Source organism: Fulmarus glacialis, unplaced genomic scaffold, assembly GCF_000690835.1.
Source record: "Fulmarus glacialis isolate BGI_N327 unplaced genomic scaffold, ASM69083v1 scaffold21149, whole genome shotgun sequence".
Classification (NCBI taxonomy): domain Eukaryota; kingdom Metazoa; phylum Chordata; class Aves; order Procellariiformes; family Procellariidae; genus Fulmarus; species Fulmarus glacialis.
Window position 1 is genome coordinate 4462 of NW_009231646.1, and position 21783 is coordinate 26244.

Below are 21783 nucleotides of genomic sequence, written 5' to 3' on the forward strand. Positions count from 1 at the left end.
ACCATCATCTAGCAAAGAAATCAGATAGCATTAGTGCATTTAATAAAAAATAGAAACACTGTGTGAAGGCCGGACTGCTATACGCATGCCCCCCTGTTCTCTGCTGGTGAAAAGTATCAGGCTAACTGTATGTGCCTCTTTATATGGGTATTCAAGAAATGAGGCAAGCTATGAGCAGTGACCTCCTGTCCTAACAATACAATACACTTCAGCTATGATGAGAAGGATCATTTCAGAAGAAAGAGGACATTGGTTTGTTGAGAACACCAATTACATTTACATTTCATGGTATTTTCCATATAAAATGGTATTATAGAGATAGCATTTGTAACTGGAAATAATGAACAAATTTGCAAGAAATATAGAGCTGTTCCATAGGCAATGGAACTAATGAAGGCCGGTCTCCCACAGGTCTGTATTCTGCATCCTTTGCACTCTCCAGCTTGTAACCTCTTCTCCAAATCCCCAAAAATGCTGCACTCCTGTCATCCCCTTTGTCCCATAGAGGTCTCCCACTGCTACAGGACTTACGCCAGTCCTCAGTCACTATATACAGTACCTCCAGGTTCCTCCCACCATATTCACCTACATCCCTCAATAGACTTGTCAGTGCTCTTCTGTCTCTGGCACTCCTGCTCTAATACATCTTTAATTCCCTTCCAGGTCCACCTACATACCGCCTTCTCTCTGTCCCCTTCGTAATATCCACAGCTCCTAGTAGCTTCCTAAGCTTCTAGTTAGGTATCTTAGCCACCCTCTTTTCCCCAGCACACTCCTGCTACCTCCAGTTATCACTGGTTAGATGTGCAAAATGCAGCAAACTCCCATGTGGACTTGCACACAGATCTGTCGGCCGGTAGGTGTGTAAGTACCACACCTAAAAAGACGAAGTGCTACCGCAGAAGCACTTCTGTGGGTCTGTCTCTCCTTATCTACAGCCACGTACTTGTAGAATTGCAGTAGCTTTGAGAACACTGGTGTAATTGCTTAATGTTTGCAAGTAGCTTCCAATGTTGCTGGAGAGGACTGGCAGAGCAATTCTGTAAGTATCTTTTCTTTAGGAAATAATCCTGAAAATTTCTCACTTTTTCTCATGTGAGTGAAGAAGTATGCTGATGAGGAAGACAGATAATGACACGTATCTAAACAGCAATTTTCTTCTCATAATATAAAGTGGTATCAAGCTATATCTAGGAGTACATTTATTTACTTCATGCCATTCCTCCCTTAAAGAGGAATCAAGGCCTCCAAATCAAAGCATTAAATTGCCTCCCCCTCCTATTCCTTTGTCTGTAGGTATATGTTCTCTGTAATGATTCTGCTTAGACACTAGCCCAGAAATAATCTCAGGCAAGCAAAAAACAGATGACTGCCTTGTGTAAGATTTGTTGTATTACTTTGATCCTACTTTCTGCTTTCTTGCACGTTCAGTATTTTAGATGCACAAAATTGAGGGCTTCTTGTCCTTATAGCTGCGAAGAGAAGAAAGAAAATATCTCTACCTATAGGCACAGAAACAGAACATGGGGAAAAAACAAATTTATTTTCCTTAATTCAGTGTTTATTCAGTTTTCTAAGCCAAATCTACAGTTTTGGGGCAGTAGAAATAAGGCTTGAAGCAGGTAATATCAATGGTATATACGAACTGAACACAAGCCTGTTTTATCTTCTGGGATCTAATAAATGGTTAGCAAAAGGTCTTTGTTGTAAAGGTCAGAACTTGAAATGGCACATCAATCTGCTTGACAGCTGTCAGAGTCAACAGGCCAGGAAAGCATGGATGCCTCTGTGGTTCAACAATGAAATGGTTTAATAAAGTAAAATTAAAATGTCACATAAAACTACTACAAACATTAAATGGTTATCTACAGGTTCAAGTTGCTCTTTAGGAAATGGGCTGGTACAAGGCTGTCTGTCATCATGGCCCCAAAAGTTTTCTCCTCAGTGGTTATCGATTGCCCCTTAAGGGCGATTCTCTAGGTGCTTTGAGAATCAGATAGGTTGCACTTCTGCCTTTTTTTTTTTTTAAACAGTAAGATTGTGGGAAAGTCATTACAAATTTCTTCACCATAAGTCAGAGCAGCTTAATGAATCTCTAGTTAACTGTTGTATGTCAGTGGTGGTCAATATTCCTTTCCATGCTCTGCTGCAGAAAAGGGACATTGAACTAATAGCATATGAAGACAGATACTAGGTACATTCTCAGCTGCGTTCAACTACGCTAAAATATTCCACTATTTTTCTTGTCCTTTTCATACATGGCACTCAAATTCACTAAGTAAATAAAAAATACAAGCATCAAGAATGAATTGTTACTACAAAAAGCAGCCAGAAAAGCTTATCTGCGTTACAGAAATTTGCATCAGTATAAACAACCAAATAGAGAATGCTGTGTGACAGAACAGCCAATTTGTATCATTGCAAATAGCAATTTGTAGATTGATTTAATGAGCCTGGCTCAAAAATTGTTAGTGACAACAGAGCCTACATCAGGGTTGCCAAGCTAAGGCACTGGGAAGAATTTCTCCTCCATTTTAACATTTAAATCTTTTGTCTTCCAACTACACTTACTTCCATACCAATATTACTGCTATTAGGACTTGAACAAATTGTCAGTTGACAAGTGGCTTGCCTTTTTTTTTTTTTTCATTACTTAAAAGCTTAATAAATGCTTCGATTTATAATTTGCTCTCAAGGGCAAGAGAAAGTTTAAGTTGGAAAATTCTACATTAATACAATGTTGGTGACTAGCAGCGAATTAAGGACATTCATACTCCATCAGTTCTGAAAAGCAGTTTTTCATTTAGCACAGAAGCAGTTTGCATTTTTAGTGGTTCATTCAGTATTGCCAAACTTAACAAGAACCGAATAGAACAGCTGACGCTGTATGAACAGCCTGTCATATGTTCTATAGAAGCAGCCTGTGTAAAGAAAATGTATTAAAAATCATTCACTATAAAGTATTTTACAGGAAGGATCTAGGAGCATTTTTTGCCATCTAACTACTTACTACCCAGACAAAAGCAGCACAATTACATCTCCTAAATACATCAAGATGTAATTGCTTATGTAGTTAAATTCTAGACTGCCCTGAGAAACTCTTACATATATCTGCTTGGACACCAGCATCCCAAATACTTTAAGAAATCATTTGAGTACTGTCATCTTACGCTGTTAATACTAATAACTTAAAAGAGTAGAAGCCAGTGAAACTGAATAGGCCCCCCCTTCTCTTTTTCACCCCCAAATCTGTTGTTGCATGTTATTTTGATTCAGCTTATGTACCACTTAACTTCTAAGTCATGAACACTCTCAGTAAAACTAATGCAACAAAGCTACCAGAATTATAGCCTCTACTGTTAAAATAATGAAAAAAGAGTTAGAAAGCTAAATTCTTGAATACCGACCAGCGCAAGCAGGGAAATTTCTCCGGTAGTGAGCAAGATAGGATCACACTATTGATTACACATGCCATCAGCTTAGATAAAGCTTTGTCATGTCACAATGAGAAGCGCATCTTATTACACAGATAACAAGCTATTTGACAACTAATTTAATAAACCAGTAATTTTATTTTTAGTAAAGCTTAAAAAGAAAATGTCAGCCTTAATTTTTGGAAGATGTAATCAGACATACTAAATTCTAGTGCTTCAGCTGTTTATGGCAGGAACTATAAAAGCTTCCCATTGTAGCACTGAAAATCCTTTCTGTAACACCTCTTATTTACATCTTTACCTCTCAGTCTTCACTCATGCTGGCCAAGAAGAAACTAACTCAAAAGGATTTAATTTCACAGTGGAGTATTATGCCTCCAAACAAGCCATTGCATATGACTAGTACCTAAAAGAAGAGAGAAAACATTAATTGCATCGTAGAATTGTAGTTTTGCACTGTGTTGGCAATTTAACACTGATGAAGAGCTGGTCTTTGTACTAGACAGCACCAGATGCAGGAACCAAAACCTAAGAAGGTGCTGATTTTGGTTTTTTTACATTCTCCTTCTATACAGTTAGCATCTTGTTTAAAATTCAGTCGGTTTGCAAACTAGAACAGAATGAATTCTTGTCTGCTCAATTTCTCTGCTCTGTAAGGCTAACTGCATACTTGTCTATGAACAGAAGCAGTTTTGGTTCACTAACACAAAGTTGGAAAGTAATTTCAGTACAGTGGCAGAAATGGCTGATTAACGTGTTCTAAGAATCAACACTGATAGTTTTGAGAGCTACCAAAATAGTTAAATGAATGCAGTAGGCTTTAAGATACTGATTCTAAACATTGCACTTTTGTCCTATGCAGAAAGTGTAATGTATAAAACACCAGTGCTTTCTTCTTTCTGAAGGCATGAGGTGGTGAAAGCATGCGTGTGGTGGTGCAGATGTTCCAACTGAAGAGGCCAATAATTGATTGTCCAAGGAAAAAAACATTCACAAAAGTTTTATTAAAAAAATTCCCCTTTCACCTCAAACAAGTGAAGCTTAAGTTCTGTACTACTAGGTTATGTTTAGAAAAATGAAAATAATACAGTGATTTTTGAAGGCTATACATTGTAAAATCCCATAAGTCAGCATAAACTTGGACTGTGCAAGCAAATATAGCAAGTATTTCAGATGTCATTTATTTGGTCCATCAGATGTACAGTATAGTAGTAGTATCTGAGTTTACAAAACATCAAATATAAATAACCTGAAACTGTAACAATACACAAAAATTTGCTTCTTACATTGACATACCAGGCAGTACGAGCTGAAAAACTTGAGTAAATTAACAGTTTTACAGTAATGTACATAGTGCCAGTTGAAGTTTAAGAACACTGTTAAAACATGGCACTAATTTGCTTTATTGAATTTTCTTCTTTACTTGTTCAGGGTGTGAAAAATGTTTAGGACTAGGCTAAAAATATTTTTCTTCAAGCAAGAAAAATGTAGTTACTTAAAATCTGGGCATCAGATGATGACCCTTTACTAAACGAGAGTAGGGTTTTTTTGTCCTATTGAATTATACCTAAAAGGTATTTACACAAAAATAACATGCTTTTTTCATGACTGTTTAAGCAAATACTTATCTGTAAGTATTTATAAACTATGTTTCTACTACATTTAATATATGGAATTAATATGGAAAAACTTCTGAAAGAGTCTATTGAGATGAGAGCTTTATCATCAAGAGAAACAGACACAAATTATTTAAGCCAGTGGTTTGGTATTCACTCGGAACAAAGGCCTCAAAATTAGTCTAGTTCTGGACATTTTTCACATCCCAAAATAATATGGTGTTACTGTATTACATTATTTGAATCATTTTGTCAAGGGGCATTTGCTTGTTCAGTCTAATGCTATAATTTCATCTTGCTCTTCTGTCTGCTCAGTACGCACTCTCTTTGTACTGACGCACTCTTTATCTTCTAGTTTTCTCTTGCGGCTTTTGTTTTCCATATCATCATCAACATTGCTTGAAGTACCTTCATCTTCAGAATCAACAATCAATAGATCATCCTGATCTGGAGCTGCAAAATATATGTTTTTAATTCAAATGGATACTGTAAAGATAGTCTACTCTCAAACCACATAAAAATAAGAATGTCTCTAATACAACAAATACGTCTGGGAGCATTCTTTATCCATATTCTTTGTTATTCAACTGCAAGAATATTTTGAATTTCTCTGAAATCCATATAAAATAGGCTTTTCACATGGTTATTCCCTCTTCACTAGAAGTATGGAAAATATTGCAATAACCCAAAAATACGGGAAATGCATTAGTTAGCACGATTTTTTTTTGCATGTACAAAATAGAAGAATTGCATGCTATCTGCAGCAGTCCTTGAGAAAAGAACTTTTACACACACTGAGCCGTAGTCCAGCCTCTGCTTTCACCAGTGCATTCAACAGAACTCCCACTAGAAGCCATGCTCCCTGAGAGAGTGAGAACACGCAAAGAGAGGGAAGACAGAAGGGTGAGCTAAAGGATAACAATAGATAGCATAAAGAAGGGAAAACAGAACCAAACGTGAACTTTCAAGACATCTAGTGGATTTTGTTTGTTTTGAAGTACAAATTCGCTGTAAAAACTAATTTTATGCTAGGTTTTTTATATAATTTGAAATCAAGTGTAGCAATACCCTTAACATTTAATCTCCCCTGAAACAAGAGGCAAGTGGAAGTGACGACATACTTGTGCACACATCTTAAATAGGACCATCTGACAGGCAAATGAACATCACCCGAAAGCGCAAGACAGAACTACAGATATCTAACTTACATGTCACAACAAGTTTTCAGATTCATATGCTATCCCTATAAAACAGTATGACGTTTCCCGTACATTAGCCTTCAGTGCTTAAGCATCCCATATTTATTTGAGTTAAACTATTCTGTGTATGTTCAAAGAAACACCCTACATTAGGAAGGTGATAGTACTTCTTCCTGGATAGCAAATACTATTTTCTTGTCATGCTTTATTGACAGGTGAAAAATAATTATTATTTTGGAAGAAGATAATAAAGACATCTCTTAAATTAACATAATAAAACATGATCAAAGACATGCACAAAGTAATTTTTAATCTGTAGGGACAAAGTGACAAATTTGGTTGATTCTTTTTTGTCAAGCAATAGCGTGACCATCAGATAGAATGGGTCTACCTTATTTAAATCACTGTGCAAATGATGGACTTAAACTGACACCCACCAAGCCCTTGCAAATTAAATAATGTAATTTCAAGGTGTATTTACTGTAAGCAATCTTGTACAATTAAACAATTTGTAACAATCTTAAATGTGCATTTTTCTATTTAATATTATATTTATACATAAAGACAATTTAAATGCCTTTTATTTCACTTTGGCAAAGTTAAGTCGTAAAACAGAACACAACTATTTTTACTGGACTGCACTACTGATATATATACTGTTATATTTAATATTGACTACTGTTATTTACCTGTTGATGTTGAGGGTTGCGCTCCATCATCACTACCATTGGTAATGTTCTTGGATGTTGGTTCTGATGGTTTAGGGCCAACTTTTTCAGGGGTATCACCAACAACTTCAAATTCTACATCTTTTTCTAGGTCTTCACTGCAGAAAAATCCATATGCTTTTAAACAACCAGGTGAAAATAAAAAACTGTCTTTTTCACAAACAAAGTATGTCATTCAAGTATTAGAGCACCCTGCAACTATGACAAAATGAGAAAAATATGTTAGAAAAGAGGAAAATCTGTTCAGTCCTCCTTTATAATTTATGCTTTCTCTATTCATAAACACTGTTTCACCCAGTGCCATGACTTAAAATGCTTAGGAATGAGAAAAATCATTACCTGAGCTTACCTTTCTTCCTCAACATCACATTCCTATTCTCACTGAAAGTGCAGTGCGTTAATTTACTGTATATAATATGTATATTACTTATCCAGGGTTAAATACACACATCAGTTATTTCAAAGTGACTCCTATTTGCATTGCTGTATCTGAACACAGCTAGTCAAGCAGAGGATCTACTACCCCAGCAGGCTGGGGGTTTTTTTGCCTTTTTAAATTTTGTTTTGTTTTTTAAACAGCAGTTTCTTGCTTGTTGGCTGCCCCAAAAGTAAATTTGGTTTTGCACTGTATTTTTATGTTGTGTAATGACAAATTATTCAAATAAACTTTTTCCAATTACTGTTGTAAAAAAACCCAAAAAAACAAACTACAAAACAAAACCACCTAAACTCTACAAATTCATAAAAATAATAATTCCTCTTTTACCTCTATATTTTCTTTCCGCAGCTTAATCTTTGAGCTTTATTCATTAATTTAAAATTCTGAGTTGGAAATTGTGGAACTGTTCTACATATATACACAAAAATAATTATTTCAGAATCCTTACCTATGAAGCACATTGATTAACAGTGTATAGTCCTGGAGGAAATCATCTGCTTGTAGTCGAGTGCCATTTCGAATTCCAAAGTCTGATAATTTCCTGTGGTTATTTGCTAGAAAAACAGTGAAAAACTGCAGTGTATACAGCTATTTATATAAATACCCTTTACACCTGAATAAATATGATGAAACAAGTACTCCAGAAGTTTTATGTAGAAATACAAGATTAACATCTATTAGCTATATTTAAAGTAAAAGCTGACATTTAAGCCTATCAGGAGTTAAAACTACTTATTTTTGACTTATTTACACGTCATGCATCATGTTCAAGCACTTCACTATTATTACATTTAGGAACATTTTGGAGATAATATTTGTATTACAATACTGCCTACAAGCATCGTAAAAAGACCACAACCTAAGAACAAGAAAATGAACAGGACTTGCAAACAGAAGAAAATAACTGTTGCACTTTTATAGCTGAATACCTATTCTTGAAAGGAATCCTAACACTCCAGGTGAAAAGTATTTTATATAGGAAAGCTAAACTGGACATGCAGGCTTGTAGACAATACCACTAGCTATTCTTGAGCCACTTAAATACTTGCAAATCCAGTTCTCTTCAAATATTAGTCTACAGGATGAACACTAAAACATTTGCTATACTTCTATTCTGTATATCTTGGTTTCTTCCTAGTTTTTATGTACTCTTATCTAAAAAGCTTCAGTATGCATACCTTCTGTCTCTCCTTCTTCTGAAGAGATAAGAATAGTTCCTTTTCCATCATCTATTTGTACATCTGGTGCTACCATAGCAAATTTTTCTTTCACTATCTGAAAAGATGAATACTATTATTTAATCAATATCTGACTTAGAAACACTTATAAAAGAAAGAACCTTTAATTATGTTGATTTTCTTATCCTGGCTCATTTTCAGGCATGTGCTGAAAGCCTATACTTTTTTTTTTTTAAGCTACCATGAACAAAATAATTATATTTTTGCTGTCTGAAACCTACATGTGCTGAAAATTTTTTTAGAATACTTCATAAAATGACAGAATTACAAATCAGTTGTGACTACGCAACTGTAATTGCTACTGAACTATTCAACTGAAATACAAATTTAGTTTTTTGCTTTTAGATATGAATAGGCTTTAAAATTACCAAAAAGTTACAAAATACAAACATTCTTTCACAAGATATACAAGCACACATGAGCAGAAGCATACTGGCTAATCTAGCTCTTCTTGTAACTGAGAGAAATGCAAAATGTAGAGCAAATACAAATAGCTGATGTTCAGTCAAAATATACTGAACAAAAACCTAACTTTAATAATGTACAGTATTAGAATCAAAATGAAAGCTGTAGCTAGTATTAAAGATTTACCTTATCCTGGAGTGTTAACACAGTAACTTTGTGTACATTAAGTTTCACAGTCACTTCTGGCTTACTTGCACATACATAACAGTTAGGATTTGGTGGATCCAAAGCACAAGGAACCAATAGCTTCTTTCTGGGATTTGGCTGCTTGTTCAGAAAAATCTTGAGGACAGACAAAAATAAAACAAGTTATTATGTAAGTAACAGCACTCATAAAACCTGTTTTCCTACAGATTTCTTCTCTTAGTCTCCCAGGTTGTCCTGTTCCCTAATCCTCTTTGACGTGCCTGCTGAGTATTACGGCCAGTCCGCAATGACACCTGTGCTGACTGACCAGCTATTGCCAAATAGATCTGTAACATGAAACAACCATGTTTCAAGTGATGTCAGTCTGGTTCTCTCTCCTATTCAGCAGCCAATTTTCATTAAATGAGGAATTTAACCATCCTTGAGACTTCCACTTCTCTTTTCATTGCGGCTGAAAGTTCCCAGCACATTCAGAATCTACTGAAGCAGCAACAAGTGAGAGACAATAAAACTAAACAATAGTCAAAGCAGGTTAAATATGACTTTTAAACAAATAATAAATAACAAGTGAAAGTATCTTATTCCCACTTACCGTTCTACACTGATCTATTTTTCCTGATAAAATCTTCAAACCCTCCAGCACTATCAGACCAGCTATTACTGCATTAGTAGTAGCTATAGCTGGGATAATATTTCCTGCCATTGCTGCAAAATAAGCAAGAGCATGCAGATTTTTAACAATACATGAAAATGAGAAGTTTAGATTATTATTTAAATAAAACAATGTTATATTTTATCCTTACACTTGATATCAAATCTGCTCTTCATATTCATACTGAAAACATGCATCCTGAGGTTCGCAGCAGAAGTGACAAAATCCATTGCAGAAGGGTCATCCTGACAAGAAGTTAATACAAAAAGTATTTAAAAATTGGATTACTCATTGGAAAAAGTTTGCAACACATGGTTCCTAAAACCTTAAAAACAGAAAGTTTAAAAAAAAAGTAAGTCCATTTCCAAGTCCTCTTTCAGATGGTATGTTTAGACAGGGCAGTAATGCTTCAAATACATGCGTTCAGAAATTGTACTTAGTATTTTAGTAGTGAATTAGTGTATTAGTATTAATAAAATGCCTTGTATGTTCAAAATAATGTCTAAATCCTAAATCTTACAATGTTTTATGCTCAGTTTCAAAAATTGGTGTTTCAGAAAGAAGTCTTTTTACTATCTGTTGTAATACTATTTTACTGTTTTGTCCCCCCCATATTTATAAACTACTTTTTTTTCCATATGCCAAATGACAACTGACTGCAGGAGTATTACACTGTCTCCGGTGCTAAAAGAGAAAATTACTTTCTTGTTTTTCTTCAGCAAAACTCGTAATATATCACATACCTATCAACAGAGCTAATTACTATGTACAACCCAGTAGAACTCTAGCTACAAACCACTGTATAAGAGCATGTTTTAGAGAAAGCTAAAAAGGAAAAAATGTAGTTGCATTATTAAAATATTTTCAAAAATCAAAATATGACAAATACTTCTGAATTTGTGCTTTTTAAAGTTGGTGAATTAAGTTATTTTACATCAAAATAGTTAATCCTTACACACTCAGTGAGTTACAAAATCTGGAGTGTTTAACGTATATATTTGTTTACATACGGAAAGCGCTTTCAGTGAGGCACCAGACATTTTTGTTCTAAGTAGTACTATTTTGGAATGAAACTGCATAAGTCCAATGAATATTTGTACTACCTATGTAGTGTGTAACTGCTTCTTATGTTTTGGCAAACTAACCTTATCCCATATAAGCTCTGCTCCATCACCCTTCTCAGCCAGGTGAACTCTCAGGGTTTCAACACTCTTTGAAAATAAGTGTGCATAGCTCTTGACATCGAGAACCTGCTGATCCTTCAAGACTGTAGAGGATTCATTTTGTTGGTCAGATATGTTTTTCTCTTTGGGAAAAGAAAAAAAAAAAATTAAGATCAGGAAACTTATAAATCCCACAGAAGTTCTCTCAAAGAGCTAAGAATTTTCCAATTTCAGTAAAATTAAATATTTTCTAAATTGAAGAACAATATCCTTAAACTACAGTAGCCCCAACATTTTACAACAAATCTGCATTTAAAACTGGAAATATAGCTATACTTATATCAATGGCCTAGACATGCACAAATTACAGCAAATGTAAATTTTCAGCAAAACTCAGCTTTCACAGATAAATGTATTGGTGCTTATGGTAAGGTCTCCTAGAATAAGCTGCCATGTAATTTTGTGAAATGTGGATTTTCTACAGCTACTACTGAGTATCTAAAATAACAATTGCAAAACAGTTTTAGAAAAAACATTTTCTACATAAAGAAAAATTTAAAATCTTCAGGAATTGCAAAGAATACGTTCATTATCAGCACTCAAATGTGACAGTGAGAAAATGTATGTATCACAGACATGCATTAACAAACAGCAGGTATGACTTACAAATACACAGTGGGAGGAGGGACAATTACCTTGATTTTGTACCTCAGCCCAGTCCAGTGGCACTGGAGGCTTTCTTTTCCTCCACAGCTTATCCATTGTCAGCAGATATCTAATGTCATCTTTGAACAGCTAGGAAACATTAAAAAAAAAAAAAACCAGCCCAAAAACATTAAAATGAAAGAGGAAAAAAGACATACTTTATTTTTACATCTGCTGTGAAATTGAAAAATCAGCATTAGATTTATGAGATTTTGCTTTTCTCCTTGAAAATATTTTCAACCACATAAATAAAAATCAAACTCCACAGGAAAAAAAAAAACAGATTTGAAAAACTTCTTATTCCCCATTCCCTAACACTTATTGCATAAAGCAGACACAGCTCTGATTAATTTGGGGGAGGAATAAAGTAAAAATCAAGAAACAATAGTCCAAACAGTGGGTTCATCTTGCCTACTGAAGCCATCACTACAGCTCTTTATATACACTCCCTGAGATACTCTTACCTACATGCCAACGAATTTCCAAAGTAAAGTTATTACTATCTATCAACGTCATATTCTATACTCATTTCCTCTATTTATCCACTTTCAGCAACTATTTAGAAGGAAAACTCCTAAACCAGTTTGTATTTTCTTATGCCAGAGCCTGATTATACACAGAAGATGACTGATAGCTTTTAGGTCCTCAGATTGGTTCTGATTATGTTACAGAATATATAGTGAAACAGCTACAGAATTCAAGTTTACCTTTTCGTATTAAAAGTAATTAGAATGAAGTTGTTTCTGTACAGTATGGACAAGCTGCTGAAGCCATCTGTACAGATGCAGATGGACTGCCGAAAAACATGCAAGTGTTGTAAAAGACCAACACTCCAGCAAAATTGGTGGAAATCATAACAAAATTGCGTAATTGATGGTTAGCATTAAGTGTCCAAACTGGGTTTTGACTTAACTCTAAAGCACCTCATACACTTCAAATAAAGACATTTATTGGGGGTAAAGAAGATACCTTAGTAAAAAGCTTAACTGGATCGTATCCAGTTGACTTAGCCCACTCCTTAGTTGAAACACGTTTAATCTCACCATCTTCATTGGATGCTCGTGCTCTGGCTTCTGCTTCTGCTGGCTCCCCTATCAATAAAGTGTTAACCAATATTTTAATTCAAGAAAAGGAAAATCACATCCAAATATTTCCCCTAGAGTCAATAACCAAAATTATGCAGGGACCATAAAACGGCTTTACTACACCCACCAAAAGCTGAATTAGACACAATGCAACTACTCCTGTTTGCTTCTGCAACTCACTAATTTAACTTGATGTCACTTAATTCCTTTATTGGCAGAAACAGTGAACAATTGTTTCCTACTAATTTTCTCCACAGAATATTGCGATTTCATAAATCTCTAATCATCCCCTTTTAGTAGTCTCTTTTCCTGGCTGAAGAGTCTTAGTTTGGTTAGAACTTCAACACAAAACAAATCAGCGTCCTACCTCTGGTTACTCCTATACAAAAAAATTCCACACACACAGATGCTATTCATTTTGTGTTTCTTTCCCAGTCACATCCAGCAATTGCTACTGTGATTCCTAATAACGATCAGGTTGATGTTTTCATAAAACTATCTATTAACATCTTGACTGAATGAGAAAAATTAACTCAGAGACCATCACTTTGTATGTACATTTTTGAATGTTGCTCCCCTTTCACCAGTGCATCATTTGCATCATTTCATATTTATCTGCATCAAATCTACCCAATGTCTTATTGCCCAGTCATTCTGTATGGTGAAGCTTTCTACTACTTTTTGCAGTTAGTCCCCATCTTTATTATTCTGAGCGACTTTGCTTAATCATGTATGCTGAACAGCACTGGTCCCATCCCCAATCTGAGACACTCCTCTAATCACCATTTATCTCTACCATTTAGGTAGTTTATCCACTTCAGGATCTTCATCCTTTTTTCTCCCCATGGCTGCTTAGCTCCTTCAGGTTCCTCACAGAAAGTTTTTTGAGTGCCCCCTGCAGATTCAAAACAGCGTAAACCAGATATGCTTGTCCACAGGTTTGCAGATTCCTTCAACGGACCTGCAGAGCCATGCATGGCATGACTTCCCTTTACAAAGGCTGCACTGATACACCCTGTATGTCCACTGATTCTAAACAGCATTATCACTACGGACAGTTTGCTCACTATAGACATGAGGCTACAGCTCAGGCCTTCCTAAAATTGCCCTGGTATCTTTGTTTAAATAAGTGGCATTGTGTCTGCTACCTTCCAAGTGTTCCAGCAGCCGTTGTTTTAAGTGAGTTTATAGGCCACTCTTTTTAAGACTCAGTTATTTCATTCTGCACTTCCTGTAGAAACAACCTGTCAGGTGATCACTATTTGATGTTCAGAGAATCTGAAGAGTCAGAGGATCCTCTAAGCTCCCTCTCCCAAGTCCATTCATCTATCACAGGATCCAAAGGAAGCAACAATGATGCTTATTCACCTTCACAGTAACTACGGTTACTGTCCTTACAGAAAAATACTGAATAGCTACAAAAATATCACTCAAAATGGGCATGTTTCCTATGTAGATTAACGTTAAAGTGTTTCAAGCTACAAGAGTTCAAACACAATCCCTGTATTTCCTTACATCCCTCAGCTAGGAGTGGAAAATGCAGTGACTGCAAATATCACTCAGTTCTCAGTCCTCAGTTCAAAAGACAAGCCTCGCAGCTGCAGGGAAGGAAGCGCTCCAGCAAATCCAAATACATTGGGAAAAAAAGGCCACCCTGCGAAGATCAGTTATATGTAATTTGCACTTCAAGCTAACTTCTCACTTCAAGTTTCTGTGCACATGGGGAAGACCGTTTGCTGCAGAGGGATCAGGAGTCTCCAAACAGATACAAGCCTATTCATCTAAATCATATACCTTACACCTGGATGTGTTAACTGGAACTTTATGATTAGCAAGTGTATCGATTGTGTTCCTCACAGCTCTTTTACCCACACTATCTGAGAACAACTACTGAATGCCAGTGACCCATCTTACACTGTATTAAAAAGTTTAGGCTGCCCACAAGGGCCACAGTTCTGACAGGTGAAACTGTTATTCTATTGTAATTTTGAAGAGTATTTTTTGCACATTCTCCATGCAAAAACCTCCAGTATGCACTATGCATCAAGTTAACTAAAAACCACTGAAATTGTTTCAAATCTAATAAGCGGCAGTACGAAGGAACTAAATTATGCACAGTGTACATGAAGGTCTGTAAAGGAAACTACTGTTAACACACCCCAAACTCTTGTTGTCCAAGGGTACGGTAAATGGAATCCTCTTAAAAGAAAATGGAGCTGAATTCTCTAACCTCAAGAAATGTACAGAAACAAGTCATAATCTCTGAAATAAAACATTTCAGTAACAGGGTAAGCTACCAGCTTATATCACACTCACAGGCAGCTTCAGGATCAGCTCTGTCAGGAGAGACTTCTTGATCAGCATCTTCTTCTCCAAACAACTGGCTATATAATAATTAAGAATAATAACGCAACACTAGAATTTCATCGTAACCGGTTAAAGACTGAAATATTTGCTAATGGATATATATCCACTTTAGAATGCTTGCTATTAGAGTGCCACTTCATACATTGCTTTTTAAATTGTTGGGATTCATCACATGTGGACTTAACACTGACAACACAAAATGTCCAATACAAAAATGAATTTACCAAAACAGTTCTGTATAACTTACTCAATAGTTCACCTAGCCTTTTATTTATATTGCAGTACTGAATGCATTGCTTATAACCCCCCAAGTTCCCAGCAAACTTTACATCTGTTAATACATGCATTAAACTGAAAAATGTGTTAACTTCACACAAAGGTGAAGAATAAAGTAACCTCAACCTAAACTGCTGTGCCAAAATACTCTGCCAGATCTTCTGTGATATAAGAGTAAGGCCTAAGTACTAACAAACCTTCCGTCTTTATATTAAAAGAAAAAAAAAAACCCCACCCCCCAAAAGCACCCCAAAATCCAGGTCAAAGAACTGGAGATTTTCGCTATAATCCACACTCAGTTAAAAAAACAAACCAAAGCAAAAAACCAAAAAGTGTGTGTCCACTTTATTTCTCTGTCTGTAGGTTTAGAAACCAGAAAAGTGAACCACAGTACCTATTTTCTTTTTCAGAAGATCACTTACTTGAACAGATACTTAGCCCACACAATGCAATGGATAGGTTCCGATGGTGTATTTCGGATTGTGCAGCCTGGAAAAGTCTTCTGAGTTGGTTTAGGATGACATTCATAACATTCTGTCACTCCCTGGTGAAAAGTGAAATATTTACTTGTCACACTGTGAAGGCTACTAATAGTATATGCTATTACCACATGAGCTGTAATTGTATCTCAAAACACCCAACTCCCTGTTGTCTAAAATAGCCAATGATTTAAACTTAAAGCAACAAGAGTAATACACAACCTAACCTTTTTAATAACTGTTACTTGTCCAAGGTAGCCTGCAGTTCCACTCTCTATAAGAGGAACATCAGCAGCCAGACACATCCTGTTCACATGGTTACGGGCAGCTGCAAATCAAGAGTTTTTAAAGAAAAATTTGAATAATTAGAAAAAAGAAGTCTTACTTCTCCAGATTCAAACCAGCCTCCTATGCAAACATTTATCCTTAATCTGCCTTATTTGATTATAGAGCACTACGCCTTTTTCACAATTTTCCAATTAATACAAAATACATCAACACTATATTAAATACAGCAAACTCAGCTGACTAAAGTTACATAGGTACACACAATACTCATCAGTTCCCATAAAGCAGCAACATAGCAGTTAATGTTTACTTTCAAGACACCTGTAAAAGCACTAACTACCCTTTCAAATTCAAGTGAAGCACACAAGCATTAGTCAAACTACAGATGGATTAAGAGGATACTTGTTATTTAACTAACATTGCAGAAGTACTAAGAGTAGAACACATTAAAGTTCTGTTTCTATGATCAAGCAACAGTATTTTCATCTCCAATATAAAATCATAGTGAAAACTTCACCTCTGTTATCCAGAGCATTCATAACCAACGTAAACTGGCGGAAGAACTCTACATTATAGTCAGGGCTACAGAAAAGAAAAACAATACTCAAAATGACGTATCAAAGTTGCTGGTTATTATGCCACAACAGAAACTATACACATGCAAAGGGTGGATTGATGTTCGTGTGATAAATTACACATTATAAATTTACTGCTAGCCTTTAACTGCCCCATTTGTCTTTTGCCCATTTTAAAGCTGGGTGAAAGCATGAATTTTATGCTGCTGGAAGGAAGCTACTGCAATTAGTACTAATTTAACCAACGAAACAGGCAGACAACAAAAAAGTGATTATACTGCTCTCACCTAATGAGTAAATTGGCTGAGCTGTGGTAACTGACCTTAAAAAACTATCAGCTGAGGCTAAAATGTTCACACTGTAATTACCATAGCTCATCAGACTGTTGATAATTCATTAGACTGTGATAGCTCAATCGGTTTTGATCATCCCTCCATACCCTTAGGAGCCAAGACACAGGATTTAAAAATCTTGACACTTTACTATCTTTACACTGCATTTGTCTGATTTAAAGAAGGTGGCAAAGGAGAGAGTAAAGAGGAAACAGGATTAACAGTTTTACAGTTTCAGGAGAAGGATGCAATGAGTCAGTGTTTCAGTGGCCAATAGCAACATCAGAGTTCAAACCTTAATATTACAGTATATCAATTTTTAAGGAACTAGACAAATATAAATTAAAACGCGGGAAACAGCTAATTAAAATCCACATAATCTTGTACTCATTGGTTATGAATCATAAAGACTAGATTTTAACAGTTTTGGGCATATAGAAATGATACTCAGTTACCTACACACACACAAAGGACTTCATTTTTTTAATCACTGACTCAACATTTACATTTATTTTAGCCTAATTATTGCTCAAGATATCAGGGCATCCTTACAATGTAGAAACTTATATAGTAAATGTTGCTAATAAAATAAAAAAATAGACACAAGCAAATAACTACAGCTTACTACTAGAGCTTAAGAAAACTCATGCAAAATCCACACTCCCACTCAGGTGTGTAGTAGTCTCGTATTTACAGCTATTTCTTCTTACTGCAGTAGCTTTGTAAAATATCTTAAAGCACACCATTGTAGCATTTAAATAACAGTACTTGCAAATCAAAACATGTAATTAGAGCTTAAAAACAAACATACTTCATGATGCTATCATGGTAAGCTATAATATTAGCTTCTGGATAAAACTGTAACACGCTTTCCTTGGCAACCTAGAAATAAAAAAAAACAAAAACAAAAACAACCACTTATTATTTCTTTCTTCCTTCCTCCTAAAGATAGACTCGATACCAGTTGCGTATCAAGTAAGTTGACTACCTTAAGAGATTTAAATACTTTTATAATGAAATGTTGTGGATAGCCATGATCAACCAACCAACACTTACCTCTTCACAATAGAAACAAGATCGTGACATGTTTCTAACACTGTCCATAAAATAATACTGAGTAAGACTTCAGCTTTGACTTTTTCCTCACCTGTGATTTTGATCTTCCAACATGTTTCTTTTGAAACAAAAACTGCCTGTTGAGATTGCTGACATCAATAGTATCCAAATCAATCTATAAACACACAAGAGACCGCCGTTTCACTTTTACAGAAACAAAAGGAACAAAATCATTAACAGAGTTTGAAGCAAATGCAATTGACCAAAATGCATAAACTTTACAGACCCCTTCTCAGACCTGCATACAGGTGTTACATCTGCACTACAGCAACTGTACAGGCACAAGTGATCACCTAATCATCTTCAGGAATCCATACATTTTAAATAATTACTAACAATGGAACCATATGTCAAAAATTAAGGGCTACACGACAACAAACCTTCTGAAGATAGAGTCCCTATTAAAAATGCACATGAATTTTGAGATATGTATGCACAGCAGTTAGTAGAAAGTCAATAACTGATTGTCCTATTTACCGTAGGATAAAGATTTTAGTGAGAATTCATCAGGAGCACAGCGTACAAACTCAGAGGAGATACTGCAGAAATTGGTCTAGATAGGTCCAGGCAGACTCTACATGGGACTAACCACCCTGAACGCTGGCTCTGTACCATGCTTCCCCAAGGTCCAAGGAAGTCAACTCAGCAAACTAATCAGTACTTCTACTTTACATTTGAACATGGCTTTGAGCAACTGAATCAGTAAACCGAGGGCTGTATTGTCATCTAACTCATACACTGCGGGGCAAAAGCTTTTACTGTTTGTCACCAGGACTAACTGCTTAAGTGCATATTAAAAAATCACGAAGTCTACTTACAAAAAAAAAAATCCAATCACACAATCAAGATGTTTAAAAATATGTACCACAGAACACCTGTGATGTACAACCTCAAAGGATGTCATGACTGTAATTCTCCTCACAGACATGTTTCTTTTTATTAATATATGCACACAAACATCATAATTTCAAATGTCTTTACCCCCCTCCACAAGAATTAAGATTTAATTAGAACTTTGAGAAGATTTATTCCTACCTTTGCTGCCATTACTTTTCCTTTAATTAAACAGTTTCCCTCATCAACCACTCTCTTTAGAAGTACTCTCTTGCCCCTAACATTTTTAACTAGGACGGGAGGGAGAATTTTTCTGAGCCTTGAGAGATATTTATCCCAAATGCCCATAGATAATGCTGACATACTCAACATAATAACGCTTTCAGCTATATGGAGAGTACTATCAGACTGACTGTGCAGCGTGAAGTTTAAACATGACCTACCGAGGGTGTTCTCATATGCTTTTAATTTTATTAACCAAAGTTGAATAACGAAAAAAGTATGCCACACACTTCTCATTGAAGATCCTTTGCACAGGAGATCCAAACTCCAAGATTAAACTTCCTGTTTTCTGAAGGGAATGTTTTTAATACAAGGATTAAGTTTTAATATACTAAGAACTGTAATATCTAAAGGGTTTTATTTAAACACTAAATAAAAGGACCTGTAGATATAGAGCAAACAGAAAATATACAATGTTTAGAAAGGTATTATAAAGCAAACACTGTTAATTTTTATTACCCAGAGTATCCTAGTAACTACCCATGGTCTTGTATCTTTTCATGAAAATGGTATTTGCATGAAAACACATTTCTACCTCCTTTCCTTTCCCACAAGACACACTCAGAAAGCTTGCTTAGTCCAAAGCCAAAAAGCCCGAGAACCTCAAGTGAAAATGATTAAGTGCATACTTCTGTTAAAAATTCCACTACCCAGAAAGCTTTTAATGTTTTAACTGGAGATGGTAACAAGTGACATAAGCTACAACTGAAAACAGTACTACCAAGAACAAAAAAAGCAAAGGAAGTTTTTATCCAAAGAGAATACTTGAGACCATTAGACCTCAGCAGAAGCTCCAATCTAGCTAAGAATGATCAGAATTTAACAGTTCTCTCATTAAAATAACTTTTACACTGCTCCCATTTTTGTAAATTAGAAGGAAAGGCTTCAGAACTTCCTAAGAACATATATTTGTGTTCTTAATTCAGACTTGCATTTTGAGTAATTTGATTTCGTTCTTCATTCATGAAGACAATGGCACTGCCTTTCAACAAAGTATACTTAATGAAATCACACATTTGTGAGTTGTCTGGTATTCAAAACTACTAGAATTTTTTTTTGTATTAATATTTTGTTTAAAAAAATTATTTCACAACTTACTTATAAAAATAGAAAGCATCTTCGGGTGTTCAAGTTTGTTAGTGTTTAATAACCACAGAAAACTCTCAAGAATATCACAAATGTTGACAAAACTAATTTATTCTCCTAATAGCAAATTTCCTCTTTGCGTAACAATTCTCTTCTTGTTCTCGCCTTCTTTTGCCAACCCACTCCATATGTTATCAAAATGTTACTGTTTTAAATAAAACACTGCCAATAATATTTTAAAATGAAGATGGCCCTGATCCAACATATACTTAAGCTAATGGAGTCCAACCAAGTTGGCCTTGAAGGACAATACAAAAAAAAAATCAAACTATAATAAGTGAAACAATAAGAATACCCCAGTGAGATTTATGCCTAATGACTAACTGGAAAAACAGGAGATAGTAAATTCTTTCTATTGTTACGGACTGCAGGAGTACCCAAATGACATAGTAAGGTAGGGGAAAAAAAAAAAAAAAAAAGAGGGGGAAAAAACAGTGCACAAAATACAGGCTTCCACTCTTCCGCATACATTTACTTCACCGGTACAATGTTAAAATTGGATAGGCTCTCAGTGGCAGACTGAAATCAAAGGGACAATTTGGAATTGCACTTAAGCATATCGTACAGTTTTAAAAAGTATTTCAGTAGAAAGGCCAGAGTTGTATGAATAACAAGGCAAACCAGTAGCTGTATTCTTCTACAAGCTGATAGAGTTTTAGATAAAAGCTGTTTCTAATATGCTCTGCTCAACAAGTCTGACTGTAAAAACAAACTTCTTACAACTTGTCATACTAAACCCTCTCTCAGATGTGACTCCTGGCCAGGCACACACAAGTGAAAACGTATTCAAGGAAACAGACCTGTGCTCCAGCTGGGTTTGTACTCCCGTGATTTCACAAAAACATATACTTTCCGTAACTACAATAAAAAATTAACAAAGGTCTGGAAACCAGGTAATCAGAGTTTTGCTAATAGTATTTCTCTCTATCCCGTTTTCATTACCACCCTCTCAATTCTGCCCTTCCTATACACATTCAGAGATTAGTATCAGGAAGCAAAAGTGAAAGCAACAGCCCGCGGGAAGCTATCGTGACCGGACTTCTAAGACTGACAGTTTTACAACTCGGTATCTAAAAATACGGTTCACCTCCCACGTATTGTGTTTTTCGCTGCAATCCATCACTGGACCATTATCCACAGTATCAGCAAAGGCGGCATTAGGCAAAACTAAGACTTTAACGGGCAGCCGCTGGGCAGCAAACATGGCACACCGCTGT

At 35.5% G+C, this 21783-nt stretch overlaps 1 protein-coding gene across 1 annotated transcript; it reads right to left on the reverse strand.

Annotated features, from left to right (window-relative positions):
* Positions 1 to 4419: 4419 nt before the first annotated feature.
* Positions 4420 to 21770, reverse strand: UBA2 (ubiquitin-like modifier activating enzyme 2). Its single transcript, XM_009584656.1, has 17 exons — positions 21654 to 21770; positions 18336 to 18419; positions 18000 to 18070; positions 16799 to 16863; positions 16221 to 16321; positions 15937 to 16058; positions 15188 to 15255; positions 12756 to 12877; positions 11777 to 11876; positions 11064 to 11224; positions 10070 to 10163; positions 9859 to 9971; positions 9246 to 9401; positions 8595 to 8691; positions 7865 to 7970; positions 6939 to 7075; positions 4420 to 5503 (listed from the first exon to the last, which is right to left on the reverse strand). The coding sequence occupies exons 1-17, from the start codon at positions 21768 to 21770 to the stop codon at positions 5322 to 5324; spliced, it is 1896 nt and encodes a 631-aa protein (XP_009582951.1). The 3' UTR covers positions 4420 to 5321.
* Positions 21771 to 21783: the final 13 nt, after the last annotated feature.